General features: G+C 45.1%; 1 protein-coding gene across 1 annotated transcript in view; it reads left to right on the forward strand.

The window, feature by feature from the left end:
- LOC144497009 (uncharacterized) overlaps window positions 1-20,226 on the forward strand; it is a 107,507-nt gene extending 87,281 nt beyond the window's left edge. Inside the window, 4 exon segments of the mRNA XM_078217690.1 lie at window positions 13,762-13,922; window positions 14,172-14,598; window positions 18,325-18,481; window positions 18,572-20,226. Coding sequence (XP_078073816.1) covers window positions 13,762-13,922; window positions 14,172-14,598; window positions 18,325-18,481; window positions 18,572-19,401 — 1,575 coding nt within the window. The 3' untranslated portion in view covers window positions 19,402-20,226.
- The last annotated feature ends 844 nt before the right edge of the window (window positions 20,227-21,070 follow it).

Here is a 21,070-nt window from a genome sequence, read left to right on the forward strand (position 1 = left end):
TTTTGTAATAAAAAGGCAAAGACCTTAGAGTTTGGCACTAAAGTCACCAAAGAGAGTCAGGAAAGGTCAACCTGATTCATGGACCTACAGCTCACACCAGAACAACCAACCACATGGGGAGTTGTAAGTAATGGCCAGATGTGAGGGAGAGTGGGGCTGAGGTTTAAGAATAGTTTAAGAGTAGCAACTAAATCCTGAGGGAGTTTGATTTGAACTGATTAAGGTTTGAGCAGAAATGTGTGGTTTGATCAGTGGTTTTTCAGTGAAGGATCTTATTAACATGCCAAAGTTTTGAGTGTTGTGTGACGTCATTACACTAGTTTAGAGTTCTTATATTGGGGCATTGGGGGTGTTTTGTTTTAATAAACACATTTCTGGTTGAATCTAAACCCCTGTGTTTGTGTAAGTTTGTCCCTTATAAAATCACAAACTCAAGAACTGACACTAAGGGCAAACGGGAGCGTACACCTCCTACAGGTGTGCCCACCTCATTATACATGGTATCCACGAAGATCTCATGTGAGTGCTCCACAGTGATTCTAGTTGTTGCTCTTGATCCTAAATTGGATTTTGAGTAGCTGCATCAGCAGACATTTCCTGCACACATTGTCACCCTGGACACTGGACCACACAGGAGGAGCATTCAACATGGCCAAGCTGCCCGGCCATGACTTTGCCTCAAATTGCTCCCTTTACTTTTACTCATTTAAGGAATGTTAAGTATTCACAAGATACCTTATTTATTATACTTCAAACACTACTTAATCTGAATTAAAATACAATTTTCACTTTAGAGATTGGGCAGGACAGTCAAAATACTTACCAGGTCCTACTTACCAAGGTTGCTGCTCCTCTTATGCTGGCTCCCAGTTCTGCTCTTGTCTCAGGCCAGGTTCCCCTCACTCTTTAAGGTCACTGCTTCTCTCACAATCGTCTGCTGTCCTGCTTGGATCTCAAGCCTGGATCCTGTCATTCTTTATGCCGCTGCTCCTCTCATGCTATCAAATGACAAAACCAAAAATAAAGGAGCACCTCTTTCCCTTCCTCCCCAACTCCCAGCCATCTAATCTAAGTCATACTAGGGTGGACAGGCTCTGGGGAGTCAGGAGGCCAGTTATGCACTGCAGAATTCACATCCTTTTAAAAAATTATATTTATATGTCTGCTCCAGTTCAGTTTCTGGTCAATGGTAACCTCCAAAATGTTGATAGTGGGGAATTCAGCAATGGAAATGCCATTAAATGTTGGGAGGGGATAGTTGGATTCTTAGTTGTTGGAGATGGTCACATAAATGACAAATAGCATTTGTGCCACACAATCGGCCCAGGTTTGATTTTTTTTCCCAGGTCTTGCTGCATATGGACACAGATTGCTTCAGTATCTGGGCAGTTGTGAAGGTACTAAAATTTTTTTTCCCACTTCTGACCTTAAGATGGAAGGAAGATCATTGATGAAGCAGTTGAAGATGATTGGGCCTCGGACACTACCCTCAGGAACTCCTGCAATGATGTCCTGGAGCTGAGATGATTCACCTCCAACCAGCTCCCGTTGTGTTCAGTATGGCTCCAGCCAGTGGGGAGTTTTCCCCGATTGCCATTAACATTAATTTTGCTAAGGTTCCTTGATGCCACACTCAGGTAAAAGTTGTTTTTTTTTGGCCTTTGAAAATTAAATGCTGGCTTTCCTTAATTATATCCACAAAGAGATTCCTAATTTTGTGCTGGATTATCCATCTAGAATCTTTCCCACCAGCAAGGTTAAATTCATCAACCCGTTTTTACTGCTTATCCTTATATTTTTTAACAAGCCTATTGCAATTCTCCAGTCCTCTGGCACAACCCCTATATCGAAGGAAGGTTGGAAGTTTATTGCCAATACCTCTGAGATTTCCACTCCAGATGTCCCTCAGTGGTATTGGTCCCGGTGATTTCGTGACTTTAAGTACGCCAGTGTTTCTAATACCTCCTCTTTATCCATTTTGAGCACATCCAATGTTTCAATTACCTCCTCTGTCAATATGATTTCAGTTGCATCTTCTCCCTGGGTAAGGACCAGGTTCTCTTGTAATATCTCCACCACACTCTGTGTAAGAGTGTTCACCTTTCTACTCCCTAATTTACCCACCCATAATCTTACGAATTTTTACCTATTTATCTGTATCAAACATTCCCATTATTTAGCTGTCACTCTCTATCCATCCTCTCTGTTTACAGCTTGATTATTATTTTAATTATGAAGCTGACATCCTGTTTCATCCTATATTCTACCTGTTTTAGCATCCAGGCAGTTCTGCCTTTTCCAGTCCTTCCTTTCCCACTTGTTCAGATTCTCCATCACAATCCAGTCTCCTCTGGAAAGGGAGTGGCTAACCACTTTCCCATCCTGGACTTTCCTCACAGTTCCTTCTGGCTCTGCAGCCATTTTCGAGACTGACACTCACCTGGTGGGAACTACATTACCCATCTTGAATTCGTACCCGTAGCCTGCTCAGTGAGGAGCGGCAGTAAAGAATTGGGGAGAGCCCCAACCCCCATTCCCCTCCCACACCCCCCCATTCCCCCTCCCTCACAACTCCCATTTCTCCCCTTCCCTCACACCCCCCACACCCCCCATCCCCCTCCCTCACAACCCCCATTCCCCCTCCCTTCCAAACCTCATGTCCCCTCCCTCACACCCCCCATCCCCCTCCCTCACAATCTCCCATCCCTCCTCCCACAACCCCCATCTCCCCCTCCCTCACACACCCCATCCCCCCATACCCTCACATTTCTCCCTCCCTTACACCCCCCAATTACCCCCTCACACCCCCACCCCCTCCCTCACACCCCCCACCCCCTCCCTCATAATCTCCCATCCCTCCTCCCACAACCCCCATCTCCCCCTCCCTCACACACCCCATCCCCCCCCATACCCTCACATTTCTCCCTCCCTTACACCCCCCAATTACCCCCTCACACCCCCACCCCCTCCCTCACACCCCCCACCCCCTCCCTCATAATCTCCCATCCCTCCTCCCACAACCCCCATCTCCCCCTCCCTCACACACCCCATCCCCCCCATACCCTCACATTACTCCCTCCCTTACACCCCCCAATTACCCCCTCACACCCCCACCCCTCCCTCACACCCCGCCCTCCCTCACACTCCCATCCTCTCTCCCTCACACCCTCCCATAATCCCCTCACACCCCATCCCCCCTCCCTCACAGCCCCCCACCCCACCTACCTCAGCCCTCTTCCCCATCCCTCAACCCCCTATCTTTCCTCCCTCCTCACCCCCCCATCCCCAAATTATTTCTCTCCCCCTTGAAGCTCTTGAGCCATTCCTTTACAGCTAGTTTTCTGTTCAGTCTTGTGGTGAGTGACATTTCTTTCTGACTCGACTGAAAATGGGATAGGTTGTAAGAGAACCCCTGTGAATCTGGCATTCTGTCATCAGATGATTTTGCAAAGGGGCATCATGTGGATAAGAAATTAGTGGAGGCCAAGGAAAAATCCTTGGTGGGAGCGATGGCAGTGGGAAGATTCACCATTGCAGGAGATTCTCTGTATGCAACTGAAGAGGAAAGACTCACACAAGTCACTGCAGTCCCACTGGATAACAGGTGTTGTCTAACCTGAGTGTAGACCACAGTGCAGTGCACGGATGGCTATCAATGATCACCTTGGATTGGTAAGAGATACAGTAGAGATAGAATAGATAGGGAGAAAACTTGTGGAGCATGATCACCGGTAGAAAGCTGATGGGTCGAATTGTCTGTTTCTGTGCTTTAGAGACTAAAATCAAAGTGAAAAAGGCTGAAAATACTTAGGAGGTCAGGCACTGCCTCATCACCTGATCCTTGCTGTAGCACCCTCAGGTCTGACGGTGAAAAGGAATCTTATTGTATTTTGTTAAGAGTTGGTGAAGTTGCAGTCCTTCCCCATACAAAAGGAACTCCCCAAGCACAGTTTACATTGAGTCATAGCGTAACCCCACAAGTCCCAGAGTCACTCCCTCAATAACAGAGTCACTCCCTGTAGTAATTCAGCCAAACGGCAGTTTCCTGTCACCAACACCCTTCATTGTTCACCAAAGGAAAAGACTGCTCCTGTGGCTGACAGTCACGTAGTCTTCACCCCGGGACCCACGACTACAGGCTTCAACACACCTCCTGGCTGCTTCCCATTGGGTAAGCCTCCACTCACTCAATAAGACAACTCATACTCCTTGAAACCTATGGTAGACCTACTGACGATCCCTCGTGGCCTTTGTGGACATTGTAACATCCTTTCCTTTTTAGGTCTGAGGCTGTCTCAGCACCCCACTGCAAGGAGGTCCTTTCTGACACTTGGCACTTGGGCAGCGGTTCGTCGAAGGCATGGCCGTATCAGGTGTTGGAAACCGAACAGGGGACCTTCTCGTTTGGAGAGAGTGTTGCAGGTTTCTCCTCAGGTTCCACTTCAGCTTGGAGGCCCACTTCTCCAGCCTCCATCTCCAAGTCCGTGCCCCCGCTATCCAGAGGGGCCTACGTGGAGTCAGCTTCAAGTTGAGGGCTGGCAGCAGCTATCTCCATGGCCGGTGCCAGGAGCAGCTCGGGCAAGGACTCTCTGGCCCTGAGGTGGTCTAAGTGCTTCTTTAGGGTTTTACCCCAAACTTTAACTTTCTAAGATACTGGTCCTGTTTCTCCAGAATGAACCCAGGGACTTATCTGGGACCTTCCCCGGAGTTCCTTGCATGAACCAAATCACCTGCTGCAAAAGTTTTTTCTGTCTTTATGTAATCAAAGTTTCTTTTTTTGGTTTTCCTGCTGGGACTTCACCTTCCCCGCCAAGTATGGGAATGATAGGCTCAATCTGGGTCAAAGCCATCGTCCCACCAATAGCTCTGCTGGAGCAACACCTTGTCCTGTACGGTGTGGCGCTGAAACCAAACAACAGTCATGTCAGTTTAGTGTCAATGGATGCTGCCGGTTTCTTCATACCATTTTTAAAGGGTTGAACCACCCATTCTGCCAGTCCATTTGACAACGGGTGATAAGATGCAGTCCAGACACATTGAATACCATTGGAAAGCAGAAAGTTCTGGAAATCACCACTGGTGAATGCCGTGCTGTTATCGGAAACCAGGGCTTCCAGAATTCAGTGTATACTGAAGCCTTGCTGTAATTTCTCGATCATGGTGGAGCCCAGGAATGCACCTCCAGCCACTTGGAGTGTACGTCCACCATGATTAAAAAATGGAACCCATAAAGGGACATGTTAAGTCCACATGTATGCACACCCATGGCCTGCCAGGCCACTCTCATGAGGGTGTGAATTTTTAATTTTCATGGCACAGATCACATAGTTTTACCAAGTCTGTGATGTTGAAATCAAGACTGGGCCACCAGACATAACTACTGACCAGCATCTTCATTTATGATACTCCTAGGTGGACATTATGTAATTCCATTAATTTTGGATGTCGTCCTGGGAATGGAACAATTACTCAGAACCCCCAAAGACTGACCCCATCCTCAATACTAAGTTCAGCTTTCTTAGTGAGCTAGGATTTCATTTCTTTGGAGGGTTGTTCTTGGAATCCACCATGTAGGATTGTGTGTCTTATGGTGGATAAGGTTGGACCTTTTTGGGTCCAGGCTTTAATCTTCCTTGCTGACACTGGCAAAGTCTCAAAAAAGTTCAGGGTCATCACAACCTAAAGAAAGGAAACTCCGTGTGCCCGGATTAGTTATCCAGATCTCAGGGCAGTATTCCAAAATATAATTGTAGGTTGTCGGTATCAAGGCCTGGTGCAGTATCTGAGTGGAGCTGATGGGGAAATTGCTTTATCCTCTCTGAAGAGGTCCAGTAAGGGTTTATGGTTGGTAACTATAAAATAAAGTCAACCATAGACTTATTGATGGAAGTTCTTCATACCAAATACAACTGCCAACCCTTCCTTCTCAATTTGAGATTATCTTCCCTCTGCATCCAAAAGGTTCCTGGAGGCACACCCAATGGGCTTCTCCATCCCGTCTTTCCAGCGATGTGACAGCATTGCACTGACCCTGTATGGGGAAGGATCACAAGTTAAAATAAGTTATTTCTTAGGGTCAAAATGGGGCAGTAAGTTGGATGACAGTAGCTGATGTTTAACTTTAGAAAAATCTTTGCCTACAGAACTTCCCAAGACCATGTGTGGTATTTTCGTAGTAGGGCTTGCAAATGGGACAGCATAGAAGCCAAATTCAGGATACATTTTAGGTAATAATTGATTAATCCCAGGAAAGATTTTAACTCCATGGTGTTCCTTGGGGCCGGTGCTTCCTTGAAGGCCTTTACTTTATCCTCTACTGAATGTAACCCCTTGCCATCTACTCAGTTGCCTAAGTAACCTTTGACCGCTTGGAAAACACATTTCTCCCTCTTCAAGCAAACTCCCGCTCTGAACATCTGCTGCAACACTTCTTATAGGTTGGCCAAGTGTTCCTGTTCTGAAACCCCTGTGACCAAGACATCATCTAAGTATACTGCTACCTTGGATAGCCCTTGAAGGATGTACTCCATAATTCTTTAAAAGATGGCACACACTGATCAGACCCTGACAGGTAAATGGGTATTCCCGTAGGGACCCTTATGGATGTTGATTGTCACATATTTGCAAGACTCATCCATTTTAAGCTGAAGATAGGTATGGCTCATGTCCAACTTGAAGAACATCTTGCCATCTGGGAAATTGGCGTACAGATCTTTGATCCGGGGCATAGGATACCTATCGAGTTTGAGACTTGATTAACCGTAAGTTTATCGTCCCCACAAAGACAAATTGATTTGTCAGGTTTAAGAGCAGGGACTACAGGTGTGGTCCATTCTACAAACTGCACAGGCTTTATTATACCCCCATTTTCAAGGCACCTTAGTTCAGTTTCCACCTTTTCCAGTATGGAATAAGAGACTGGCCTAGCTCTGAAATATCTCGGTGTAGTGTCAAGGTCACCGTGGATCTTGGCCTTGGTTCCTTCTATTTTCCCCAGACCCTCCTGAAAAACTCCAGGTTATCTACTGATAACTTTGTACAGTCCCCCAGCCTATCCTGAAGATCTCCAACCATTGAGCTGAATCTGCTGGAACCAATCTCTTCCCATAAGGCTTGGTTGTGGCCCCATGCAACGAGTGGGAGATGAGCTGATTGCTGTCTCTAAATCCCTGGGGGACTTTTTATTTGTAAAGGTTCCCTTTGTAGGCAGCTAGCCTGACCTTCGTATCTTCCAACATCAGGAGTTGGATGCCCAATTGGAGGTGCTTATAGATGATCTATCTTGTAACGGAGACTGTGGCTCCAATGTCCACCTTCATCTTTAAGGGATAGCCATGTATCAGTAATTCCACAATAATCGGGGAAACCTGTATTGTTACAGTACGATTCAGTTGTAGTGTCTCTGTCTCTGGAAGGGGAGATACCTGCATTTTATGCTCAGGTTCCTAGTGTTAGGTTCAAGAATTCACTGACACCTCATGGTAAATCGTAAGAGTTTATTAGGAGTTCATTCAAAATGTACACCAGATTTTCAGTTTTGTTCGTCCTCTCTCTCTGTCTTACAGTCAAGATGTTACCAATCTTCCTCCAGATGTCTCTCTTCGCGTCTCTGCCTTTCTATTGTTCTTGCACATTATTATTATTCATTACTCCAGAGAACGGCCATTTATATTCATTGATCAATTAAACACATCTGCAAAGGGTGGCCGACACTAATTGGTTCTAACTTCCAATCATGCATTCACGAGGTAAGGGTCTGCTATGGTGAGCTGATTCACACACTGACTACATGACAAGCAGAAACATTGTAACATGATCCAGCACAAGTGAAACTTTCAGGATTTATCCTGTGAGAAACCTGAAGCTTCATTAGGATTTATCCTGTGTGAAAATGTTAATAAAAATATACTGTAGAAAATGTTATACAAAGGTTAGACCTAAAAAAAGGTAAAATAAAACAGTGGCTTCCCACACTAGGTAGCACGTGTTTTCCTTGCTCCTGAAACATTGCCGTGGCTGTGTCCTTTGACAATGCCTGCAGTAATCTGTCAACTACACCTCGGCCTTTTGGCTAAGATCAAGTGTAGTTTTGGCATCCTGCACTTGGTTGAAGTCATGAGGTTACACTGAGGCTTCATTTGAAGTAATTTTTTAATGCGGCATCCAGGCCTTTTGGCTCAGATGCAAATGAGATCAAGCCTTGGAGGAGGTGCAATGCCTACTCCAATCAGCTTGGATCATGTCGATCAAGCCCAAGACAGGAAGTGGGATGCCTGTCTTATCAGCTTGGATCGGGAATGTCTCACTTGCTGAGACTTTGATTGGATTGAATTGGGTATAAACATTTTAAAAATCTTCAACTACACTATCTGACGTATGTTCTATAATACTCTTGGAATCAGCACTGCTACCTGATTGACTGGTTTCATGAGCTCCCTCCCCCTAGGTGGAAGACATAGCTGCCCAATGCCTTTGGAGCTCCTGAGCTAATTTTTCGACACTCTGCCTTGGCCCTTTCTCTCCTGGAATCATAGAATCCCTACAATGCAGAAGGAGGCCATTCAGCCCATCAAGTCTGCACCAACCACAATCCCACCCAAGCCCTATTCCCGTAACCCCACGTATTTACCCTGCTAATCCTCTGACACTAGGGACAATTTAGCATGGCCAATCAACCTAACCCGCACATCTTTGGACTGTGGGAGGAAACCGGAGTACCCGAAGGAAACCACACAGACACGGGGACAATGTGCATACTCCCCACAGACAGTGACCCGAGACCGGAATTGAACCCAGGTCCCCGGTGCTGTGCTAACCACTGTGCAACCGTGCATGTATCTCAATGGCTTTTTTAAAGTCCAAATTGAGTTCACCAACAGCTTCTTTTGGATGGCAAGGCAATTTATGCCACTTACCAGTCTATCCAACAATAATTCATTCAGAGGTCCAAATTCGCAGGGTTCAGTTAATTTTCGCACCCGAGCCAAGAACTGAATGACTGGTTCCCCAAGGGTTCTTCCAGCCATGTTGAAGCAAAAGTGCCAGAGAATTACCGTGAGCTTCAGGTCATAGAGGTTTACAGCATAGAAACAGGCCCTTCGGCCCAACTTGTCCATGCCACCCCTTTTTTTAACCACTAAGCTAATCCCAATTGCCCGTGTTTGGTCCATAATCCCTCTATATCCATCTTACCCATGTAACTGTCTAAATGCTTTTTTAAAAAACAATCCTCTACCCGCTTCTACTACTACCTCTGGCAGCTTGTTCCAGACACTCACCACCCTCTATGTGAAACAATTGCCCCTCTGGACCCTTTTGAATCTCTCCCCCTCACCTTAAACCTATGCTCTCTAGTTTTAGACTCCCTTACCTTTGGGAAAAGGTATTGACTATCTAGCTGATCTATGCTCCTCATTATTTTGTAGACCTCCAGAGAAAAAAGTCCCAGTCTATCCAGTCTCTCCTTATAACTCAAACCATCAAGTCCTGGTAGCCACTCTTTCTAGTTTAATAATATCCTTTCTATAATAGGGCGACCAGAACTGTACACAGTATTCCAAGTGTGGCCTTACCAATGTCTTGTACAACTTCAACAAGACATCCCAACTCCTGTATTCAATGTTCTGACTAATGAAACCAAGCATGCCGAATGCCTTCTTCACCTCTGTCCACCTGTGACTCCACTTTCAAGGAGCTATGAACCTGTATCCCTAGATCCCTTTGTTCTATAACCAAAACCTACCATTAACTGAGTAAGTCCTGCCCTGGTTTGATCGACCAAAATGCATCACCTCACATTTATCTTAATAAAACTCCATCTGTCATTCGTCAGCCCACTGGCCCAATTGATCAAGATCCCATTGCAATCCTAGATAACCTTCTTCACTGTCCACTATGCCACCAATCTTGGTGTCATCTGCAAACTTACTAACCATGCCTACTAAATTCTCATCCAAATCATTAATATAAATGATAAATAACAGTGGACCCAGCACCGATCCCTGAGGCACACTGCTGGTCACAGCCTCCAGTTTGAAAAACAACCCTCTACAACCACTCTGTCTTCTGTCATCAATCCAATTTTGTATCCATTTAGCTACCCCACCCGAGATCCCATGAGATTTAACCTTATGCAACAACCTACCATGTGGTACTTTATCAAAGTCCTTGCTAAAGTCCATGTAGACAACATCAACTGAACTGACCTCATCTACCTTCTTGGTTACCCCTTCAAAAAACTCAATCAAATTTGTGAGACATGATTTTCCACTCACAAAGCCATGCTGACTGTCCCTAATCAGTCCTCGCGTCTCTAAATGCCTGTAGATCCTGTCTCTCAAAGTACCTTCTAACAACTTACCCACTACAGATGTGAGGCTCACTGGCCTGTAGTTCCCAGGCTTTTCCTTGCAGCCCTTCTTAAACAAAGGCACAACATTTGCCACCCTCCAATCTTCAAGCATCTCAACTGTGACTATCGATGATTCAAATATCTCTGCTGGGGACCTGCAATTTCCTCCCTAGCCACCCACAGTGTCCTGGGATACACTTCATCAGGTCTCGGGGATTTATCTACCAAGTAGTAGTGGTTTTTTTTACAAGGTCTACCAGTTCATTAAAATTTTTTGAATCGGGCATCTAATTGGTCAGGTTTCTTATAATGAAAGTCAGGGACCCGCATGCTGTTAGCAATATCACTTTTTGCTTTTCATCTTCTTCAATGTTGTCAGCATTGAAGAAGTATATAGAATCATAGAACCCTACAGTGCAGAAACAGGCCATTCGGCCCATCAAGTCTGCACCGACCACAATCCCACCCAGGCCCTACCCCCATATCCCGACATATTTTATCCACTAATCCCTCTAACCTACACAACTCAGGAAACTAAGGGGCAATTTTATCATGGCCAATCAACCTAACCCGCACATCTTTGGACTGTGGGAGGAAACCAGAGCACCCGGAGGAAACCCACGCAGACACGAGGAGAATGTGCAAACTCCACACAGACAGTGACCTGAGCCGGGAATCGAACCCAGGTCCCTGGAGCTGTGAAGCTAACCACTGTGCTACCGTGCCGCCCACATGTGCTCAGTGTATTGGGCTCAGTCTTCCCCACTGGTGGCCGAGAGCTCAAGTTTCCCCAAGAAGAGGCGTAATGGAATTTTCTTACTGGAGAAAATCTTGACGTTCAGAGATTGTCTGGAGGGAAAGATGCAGAACAAAAACAACTTTTTTTCCTCATCACTAGTGCAGTAATTCAGCCAAACGCCAGTTTCCCATCACCAATACCCTTTATTGTGCACCAAAGGAAAAGGCCACTCCCGCAGCTTACAGTCTGGCAGTGTTCACCTCAGAACCTATAAAGCCAGTCCGAGTAAATTTACAGGCCTAAAAACCACTGCTGGCTGTTTCCCATTGGATGAGGCTCTGCTCACTCAATAAGGCAGCTCGTACTCCACAAAACCCACGGGTAGATTTATTGATGATCCGTGATCATCATAACACATGCCAAACTTAAACTCCTCACCCATTATCTTTTCAGTTCCACCCTACTTACCCCTTTCTCTCCTGTGTCCGTGTCTCTCCCCAACCCCACCCTCAAAATCTCCTACGTCCGTGTCTCCCCACCCCTCCTGTGTCCCTCGCCACTGTCCAGGTGCTAATCCTACCACTGCACATCATCACTGCCTTGGATGCTGTGGGTCTTCCTCTTCCGACCTGCCGTCAAACACATCCCAGGCTCCACATCCCACACTGATGATGTCAGTTTGAAAGCCTCCGAAGATGAAGAATGTTATTCCCACACCAGAAATCTCTGTCAAACATTTACCAGGGGAACTGAGACAGCAGCTGCAATAAGTGAGGTTTTATTCAGATGGGACAATGACAAGTTTAAATCCCCTCCTGATCTGCTGGTCAAAATCGCCTCCGTTTCACCGGTCAGTTTCCCAAGCTTCAGGAAACTCATGTTACTCCAGAAATATTTGGATTGGCTGTGAGAGACGTCAATCAGAGAGCCCACCCACTCTGCCCATTCCCTCCTCTTCCTCTTTCACAGCTGCTTCACTTCCTGTAGGGACTGAAAACCAAGCGAGGAGATGGTGAGTGAAGGAGCAGGATTTATAATAATTACATTGCATAATATGCACACTAATGTTCAGGCAGTCTGACTATCCTGTGGGGAATCAGGTGTGGAAATGCCCCTTATGCTGTGTGAGAAGATCCAGCTGAGGGACCTGTTTACTCGGTGCTTTGTGCTGAGCTGTTTGATTGGAGCTGTGTGTTGGATATTGAGTGTGTTTATTGGAAGCATTTCCCTTCTGATTTACAGGCTGAGTTTTATTGATAGATCATTGCTGAATATGAGAAGGTGAGATGTAATTATCTGGGAGGAGCAGAGATACATTTATTGAAATATCTTTTAATGCCTTCTTTAAAGATTTTACCTGAAGGCCTCGGCCTTTCCCAAAAGCTTGGGTTTGGATTTGATAGTTTTGCCCAGTGCTGTGTCTGATAGCTGAATTTGGGATGTGCAGTCTGAGTGAGTGCAGTGTATCTAATTTCCCAGGATAAACCAGAACCCTTCAGTCAGCTACACTGAAGCAATATTTTCCTTACCTTCCAGCACTTCCTGCCCAGTGTGTTTTCTTCAAATAATTTGGGAAAACAAGGGCAGGTATTTCAAAATCAATACTGAATTAACATTTCCCCTGAGTGTTTTTTTATTTTAAACACATACTCTAAAGGTAAAGCTGGTCTTCACCAGCGCAAGTCGAGCTCAGTGAATTGATAGCCCATTTTACACACCACCAACTATCTTTTCCATTGGCCTTATGGCATCTGGGATGATGGGACCTGGGCAGAGGAAAGAAAGTAGCCACATTGTCTGTTCCTGGTCATTGTCCAGTGTCTTTGCTGGAAGCAGAAGGTTTGTGACAGACAAGTGAGGAAAAAGAAAGGACTTGCATCTGATCCCCACATAGGGGAATAGCAGACTGGCACTCACTGTGGAACAGTCTTTAACTGAGCAGTCAGCCCCTTCAGCAAACGCGGGGAGAGAGTTGTAGAAAATCATGTTTCCTTTTACTGTTTTACAGAAGGATTGCACTACTAAACCAGAGAATATAGAAAGGATAGACACTGCAGATAGATCCTGACTATCACCCAAGGAGCAACTGCACAAATGTGCAAGACATCCAGACCCTTCACAGCGTTGCTCAACACAGAGAAGGTTGGACAGTGAAACTATCATCTGGAAATTGGTCTGTTCAGGGAGCTTTGACATATCATCAGACCTGAAACTGGTCAGTGGTGTGGAACCTTCCATCAGAACCAACTTTTCCAAAGGTTCAGCTGTGGGTGATCAGTCACGGTGAGGCTGGGAAGAAGTGAGTGAACTCCAAGTGTGGTGTGGATTTAAGTCATTTATCGAGCCTCATGAACCACTGACTCATTCCTACAGGTGAGAGGCTGTTCAAGTGTGTGGTATGTGAGGAGGACTCACAGGTTCATAAGATCTTCTAAGGAGCATTTGTTACAAATTCTGTTACCACAAGGGCAGCCACATGGAATGGAAACGATACAGGTGTGATGTTTGTGATAAAGCTTTTGTGAATTCTGCAAAGCTTCTGAGGCACCAGATGATTCACACAGGGGAAAAACCATTCAGGTGTGATTTTTGTGAGAAATCCTTCTCACAATCATCGATCCTCCAACGACACCAACTCATTCATACAGGCGAGAAACCCTTTACGTGTGAGGTGTGTAACAAATCTTTCACACGGTCATCAAGCCTGAGTGAACACAAACGTCTTCACACAGGGGAGAAACCCTTCACGTGTGAGGTGTGTGACAAATCATTCTCAAAGTCATCGACTCTCCGTCAGCACCAACGCATTCACACAGGAGAGAAACCCTTCAAATGTGATTTTTGTCAGAAAGCTTTCAACCAATCCTCCAATCTTCTATCACACCAGAGGAATCACACAGGAGAGAAACCTGCATGCGAGGTGCGTAACAAATCATTCTCCTGGTCAATAGGCTACCGTAAAAACCAACGCACTGACACAGGGGAGAAACCCTTAACATGCAAAGTGTGTGACAAATCATTCTCACGGTCATCGTACCTTCACATACACCAACGTGTTCACACAGGTGAGAAACCCTTCACATGTGAGGTGTGTGACAAATCATTCACACGCTCATCAAGCCTCAGTGAACACAAACATCTTCACACAGGGGAGAAACCCTTCACGTGCAAAATGTGTGACAAATCATTCTCAAAGTCATCAACCCTCCGTCATCACCGACGCGTTCACACAGGGGAGAAACCCTTCACGTGTGAGGTGTGTGACAAATCATTCTCAAAGTCATCGACCCTTCGTCAACATCAACGCGTTCACACAGGGGAGAAACCCTTCAAATGTGATTTTTGTAAGAAAGCTTTTTACCAATCCTCCCATCTTCTATCACACCAGAGGATTCACACAGGAGAGAAACCCTTCACATGCGAGGTGTGTAACAAATCATTCTCACGACCATTGAACCTTCACAGGCACCAGCGCGTTCACACAGGGGAGAAACCCTTACCGTTTAAGGTATGTGACAAATTATCCTTGGACTCATTGGCTTCTTACATACACTGTCATGGTGTGTGATAAATCAATCCCCGAGTTACCTTCCCTCTGCATACAACAACACATTCATACAGGAGACAAACCATTCACATGTATGGTATGTAACAAATCATTCTCGGACTAATCAGCCCTCTGCACACTGGTGCGAAATCGTTCATATGCGAGGTGTGCAACAAATCATTCTCACCATTATCAGATCTCCAGAGACACCAGCGCATTCACACAGCGGCTCACCTGCTTCCGTTACACGAGTTTCCTGTGTTGTTTACCCTCCAGTGCTCACAGAGGAGAGCTGTCCTTCCAAAGCACTGTCTGTCTCCAACCTCTCCCACCATCAGTCCAATGGTTTCTCAAAGGTCAATTTAACCTTTGACCCGTATTAGGGACCAGTTTATGAACTCCAAAGTATCTTACGAATGTTAAAGACCAGACCACAAACTCCAAGGTATGTTATGCAGCTAGCCTAGACCCCAAATTTTGCATTTGATTTTGGCATTAGGGTGAGCATAAGGTGCTTCACACCAGGTACGATTCAGTGATCCACTCGGAAACTTTTATCAAAACAAAATTTTATTTAAAAACACAATTCGAATATAACAAAATAATTAACATAACCTTTACCAATCAAAATACTAATCCTTAATAGCTAGCTATCTCTGTTCTTCCAATTTAAAGCAATACCCCATAAGCAAATACCTTCTGTAGAACCAGTTAGCACAGGAACCAAAGATGCTTGCGTCATGATAGATTTCTAGGTTTTTAATACTTCTGGACAGAGATCCAGAGATCAATTTTCAGAGAAGGATGTATCCTCAAAACAGCAAAACTTCAGAGAAGTAAACCTAGTCTGTGGCAGCTTCCAGACTGCAGAGACAGGAAAGGATACCTCTCTGCAGCTTCCAAACAGCAACTCTCAGATGCTCCAGATCTGAAAAATAAATCATGGTCCAGACTTGACCTGTCTTGTGACACATTTTCCGAGTGCTGGAGACAGCTTTCAGCCTGCATCCGGGGGACTTCTGAGTAGAGATCAATCTTATGACAAAGTCAGAACCATCTCTAAGACAACTGCATTTTACAACACCTCATAAAATTAGTTTTAAAAATTTGTGTTATTTCTCTATTCTCAAAAACCAAGACTTAAAATTCAAAATTTAACATATATATTTAGTATTCAGATATTGCTCTCTTGTCCATCATAAGGAAACATGTGCATAAGCAGGAGCTTCTTTGCATATTGATATCTTTTGGTGATATTTGGCAATTTGGTGTGACGATACTGTGCCTTTAAAAAATGTATTTGTGCCAAGTTTCTTGTGAAATAGATGTTAAGATTCAACTCTGTTTCAATGGTGCCAATTTGTCTGCACCTGGCAACCCAAATGCTGAGCATGCAGAAGGATATTTGCTCCGAGTTACTGGGGTGTGTGTTTTAATCTGAGTTAATGCAATTTTCTTTGTTATCAGGGTTTTCACTTGGTGTTTAAGTAGGGTTTGATTAGGTTTATAAGAGAGAGTCATGTGAATGGGTGGAGCTAGACTTACAGATAGAAAAGCAGGCAGTTTCTGCTTGAATTTGAAAGGAACAGCAGCTCTTTCTCCAGAGGTCTGCAAAAGGTAAGGGGTGTTTTTTCTCTTTCTCTTTGGAGTCTGTTCATTAGTGACAGACAGCATGGTTTTGTAAGAGGGAGGTCGTGCCTTACAAATTTGGTGGAGTTTTTTGAGGAAGTGACAAAAACGGTTGATGAAGGAAGGGCCGTGGATGTCGTCTATATGGATTTCAGTAAGGCATTTGACAAAGTCCCACATGGCAGGTTGGTTGAGAAGGTTAAGGCTCATGGGATACAAGGAGAAGTGGCTCGATGGGTGGAGAACTGGCTTGGCCATAGGAGACAGAGGGTAGTGGTCGAAGGATCTTTTTCCGGCTGGAGGTCTGTGACCAGTGGTGTTCCGCAGGGCTCTGTACTGGGACCTCTGCTATTTGTGATATATATAAATGATTTGGAAGAAGGTGTAACTGGTGTAATCAGCAAGTTTGCGGATGACACGAAGATGGCTGGAATTGCGGATAGCGAAGAGCATTGTCGGGCAATACAGCAGGATATAGATAGGCTGGAAAATTGGGCGGAGAGGTGGCAGATGGAATTTAATCCGGATAAATGCGAAGTGATGCATTTTGGAAGAAATAATGTAGGGAGGAGTTATACAATAAATGGCAGAGTCATCAGGAGTATAGAAACACAGAGGGACCTAGGTGTGCAAGTCCACAAATCCTTGAAGGTGGCAACACAGGTGGAGAAGGTGGTGAAGAAGGCATATGGTATGCTTGCCTTTATAGGACGGGGTATAGAGTATAAAAGCTGGAGTCTGATGATGCAGCTGTATAGAACGCTGGTTAGGCCACATTTGGAGTTCTGCGTCCAGTTCTGGTCGCCGCACTACCAGAAGGACGTGGAGGCATTGGAGAGAGTGCAGAGAAGGTTTACCAGGATGTTGCCTGGTATGGAGGGTCTTAGCTATGAGGAGAGATTGGGTAGACTGGGGTTGTTCTCCTTGGAAAGACGGAGAATGAGGGGAGATCTAATAGAGGTATACAAGATTATGAAGGGTATAGATAGGGTGAACAGTGGGAAGCTTTTTCCCAGGTCGGAGGTGACGATCACGAGGGGTCACGGGCTCAAGCTGAGAGGGGCGAAGTATAACTCAGACATCAGAGGGACGTTTTTTACACAGAGGGTGGTGGGGGCCTGGAATGCGCTGCCAAGTAGGGTGGTGGAGGCAGGCACGCTGACATCGTTTAAGACTTACCTGGATAGTCACATGAGCAGCCTGGGAATGGAGGGATACAAACGATTGGTCTAGTTGGACCAAGGAGCGGCACAGGCTTGGAGGGCCGAAGGGCCTGTTTCCTGTGCTGTACTGTTCTTTGTTCTTTGTTTGAAGACAGGTCTTTCTCTGGAGCTGCTGTCTGAGAATCAGAAGACAGGTGTCTCCCTGTACCTCTGTCCAGAAGAGTTGAAAGGCTTGAGGACTGGCAACTCATGTAAGGCTGTGTGTTCTTGCTAATTGATTCTGAAGTGGAGTTTACATCTATGAGGAACATTGCTTAAATTGGAACTAATAGAGATAGGTGGCAGTTAAGAATTATACCTTGTCATGGTTAAGTATTTCAATTGGTAAAAGCTATGCTAATTCACTTTTGGTATAGTTAAAGTGTATTGTTAAATAATACTGTGCCTTTAAGAAATGTATTAGTCATGTTTCTGTGCAGGATGTTTCTAGCAATCCCTTCCATTTTATCGGAGCCATTCTGTCTACAATCAGCATCCTGTATTATTGTTGCTGCCGGAGCACAATTGTTTAATCTGAACTAATGCTGTTCTGCTGTTCTTGGTTCCCCTGAGACTTTTCAAAGTGAGGCTAGATTTGCATAATTGACAGATATGGTCAAGTGACTGCTATGCTTACACAGAATATTCAAGCTGAGATACTTTTGAGTTGAGAGAGAGAGGAGTACTTTTCTTTTCCCCTCTCTGAAGTTGGAGAGTAGAATCTGCCAGGAAATAAGTCTCTTTCTTGGAGATTCTGCAGGCTGAAAGCTGTTTCCAGCACTCGGAAAATGTGTCACAAGACAGCACAGCAAAGTCTGGACCATGATTTCTTTTTCTTTTTCATTTCTTCCTTTAGGTAAAGCTGGCCCATAACATCCAGGAGCGCTTATTAACTGGAGGATGGGTTCCGTACATCAAGGAGCTGCCGGAACAGCAGGATTTCACGAGGAAGCTGTTTGGCCTCTCCAACCCCACGATAACCAATGGTGGATCGGATATGAGGATGAGTGAAGGTGATGTCAGCAGCTGAGTGTTAAAACCATCAGGAAACAAGTTAATTTAGTTGACAAAAGATAATAATTGTGATTTTCTTCCTCTGACAGATACACAGGTGTCCATGGACGCATCAAACAGTGATGGAGGAGAGTTGGCAGCAGCATCCAAGATTCCTGAAAGGGCTGATGAGGAAGGGACAGATGTGTACACCTCACAGCAATGTGGCATGGCAACTGCATTGGAGGAAGGAGAGGAGACTCAGGAGGGTAAGATGTCTGATTTGGGGTGTGGTGTTGATGAGTCAAAGTTAAATATTGTGGTTTGTGTGAAGGAGGAGGCCTGTGATGCTCTGACTGCTGTGGTGGAGGGAGGGCACTCAGGACCTACTGGAGGTGAGGAACCTGCGACGTTGGGAGCGGGAGCTCTGCCATCTCCTCAAGCACACGGACAACATCAGGTCCATGCTGCTGGTGAAGAAAAAGATGATCTGAAACCGCTTCACCGCTCACATCAAGAACAGGTTCAAAGTACGGAGAGTTATCAGTCCACTTGTAATTTGCTACAGCAAACTTTGACTGAATTTAAGACAGATGTTAGCCAGAATCTGCAAAGAAACAATGAAATTCTTCAGCATCATCTACAAAGAAACAATGAGATTCTTCAGCAGCAGAATGAGGTTCTGAGACAGCAGAATGAGATTCAAAATCAGCATCTACAAAGAAACAACGAGGTTCTTCAGCAGCAGAATGAGATTCTTTGTCAGATTCTACAAAGAAGCAATGAAACTTTGAATGAAATGAGGCAGATTCTGTCTCGGGTTGTAGCACCTGCACCTTCTGGCCAGCAGCAGCCCAGTGCAGAGACATCTACTACTGGACATGCCTCTGACACAGGAGAGGTCACGTCACGGGAATGGGGGAGACACAGAAGGAATTAAGAGTCCCTCTGTTCAACACTACTTCCTCAAACCCATTATTGCGCCATCCTGAAGAATTTTTGTCATGATGGAGAGCGTCTCTCTCGGGAGGATGATGGCACAATAAGCCCAAATCCGTGAATCCTGCCTTGCTCACTACGATCATAGCACCTCCATTTTTGTGGGATTAGGAAGGGGCGGGATCAGATTAGCATGCCCATAGAAATCATCAGCTGTTTCCACTTGTGTCATTTTGGGTGAGAGGTATCTGAAACCCAGCTTGTGCAGATTAGGTCCAGTAGGAGCAGGTCTGAACTCCCCAGATTTGTTTGGACAGCTAGTGTACCATTTTGTAGAGGATATGTTCCCCAGATATCTTTGTGGGAGGTAAGCTCCCCTTTGAGATTACGAAAAGTAGAAATGAACGAAAAGTGGATAAACGCATTGGAACTGAGAGCACAAGGAACTGTTAAAAACAATTGTCAGAAGTGTCATGATGAATTGTCAAGCTATCCAGGCATTTAAACCTCCTGCCTTTAACTCTGAAGGAACTGCAGTGTTAAAAATTATTACCTTTTGCTCTGTCTGTTGACATAAACCTCAGGGATTGACTGGATTAATGTTGCATGACACATTTCACAACATCCATTATCACAGTAGGGTTCATGTCATATCATTTTGATTGACAGCTACATGTGGTTATGGACACTTGAAGTGGGACTGTAAATCTCAATTTTTTTTATAGACAGGATTACGCAATTGAATGATATGTTTGTTAAAAGGAATGTAAATGTAGTAATTAGTTTTTTTTACTGGTTTAAAAAATAAAGTATGTTGCAGACACTTGTAAATTCATTTTATTTAACCTCAGCATGGATCTTGAGGACTGGCCATTGTGGATACTGGGTGAGCTGGTACAGGTGGTGTAAGGGCAATGGGTGGGGGGCTAGGGTCAGTTGAATTAGCAAAAATTTGGCATAGATGATGTAAAGGGCCATGTGGACTGGGTAGGGGACAAAGGTTGGCATGGAAAATATGAGGAGCTATGGGAATAATTTGATGCATAAATTGGCATGGAAGGTTTGGAGGGGGTGGTCATGATCAGGGAGCATAGGAAAACAGAAGGTACGAGGGCCATGCGGCAGAGGGGTTGGGGCATTGGTGGGATGTGGGGACTGTGTGAGGGTTGATGGCTTTTTTATGTTTCTCTTTTTTAAACTTGGATATAGTGCCAGTTCTCCGAGACAGGCCTTCCACACAGTCCGTCTCTTCACCCTGTATCCTCTATTCATGACGGGGTCACCTGGCCTTATTCCCAGGGTTCTCCTCAACCCTGGAACGAATACCCCAACTTCCAGGCCCTTTCTCCCGGGTTGGGTTTTATCCAGTCAAATGGCTCAGCACAAAGCACCGAGTAAACAGGTCTCTCAGCTGGATCTTCTCAATCAGCATAAGGCACATTTCCACACCTGATTCCCTACAGGATAGTCAGACTGCCTGAACATTAGTGTGGATATTATGGGATGCAATTCATAGGAATCTTGATCCATCACTCACTGAATATTCATTCCTGAATAAGTGTGGGTATGACAGGGTACCATTTCTAACAAACTGCTCCTTCCCTGCTAAAAGTTTGACAGAGATTTGTATCCTCTACATTCATGACGGGGTCACCTGGCCTTATTCCCAG

The sequence above is a fragment of the Mustelus asterias genome, chromosome 8 (assembly GCF_964213995.1).
Source record: "Mustelus asterias chromosome 8, sMusAst1.hap1.1, whole genome shotgun sequence".
Classification (NCBI taxonomy): Eukaryota; Metazoa; Chordata; class Chondrichthyes; order Carcharhiniformes; family Triakidae; genus Mustelus; species Mustelus asterias.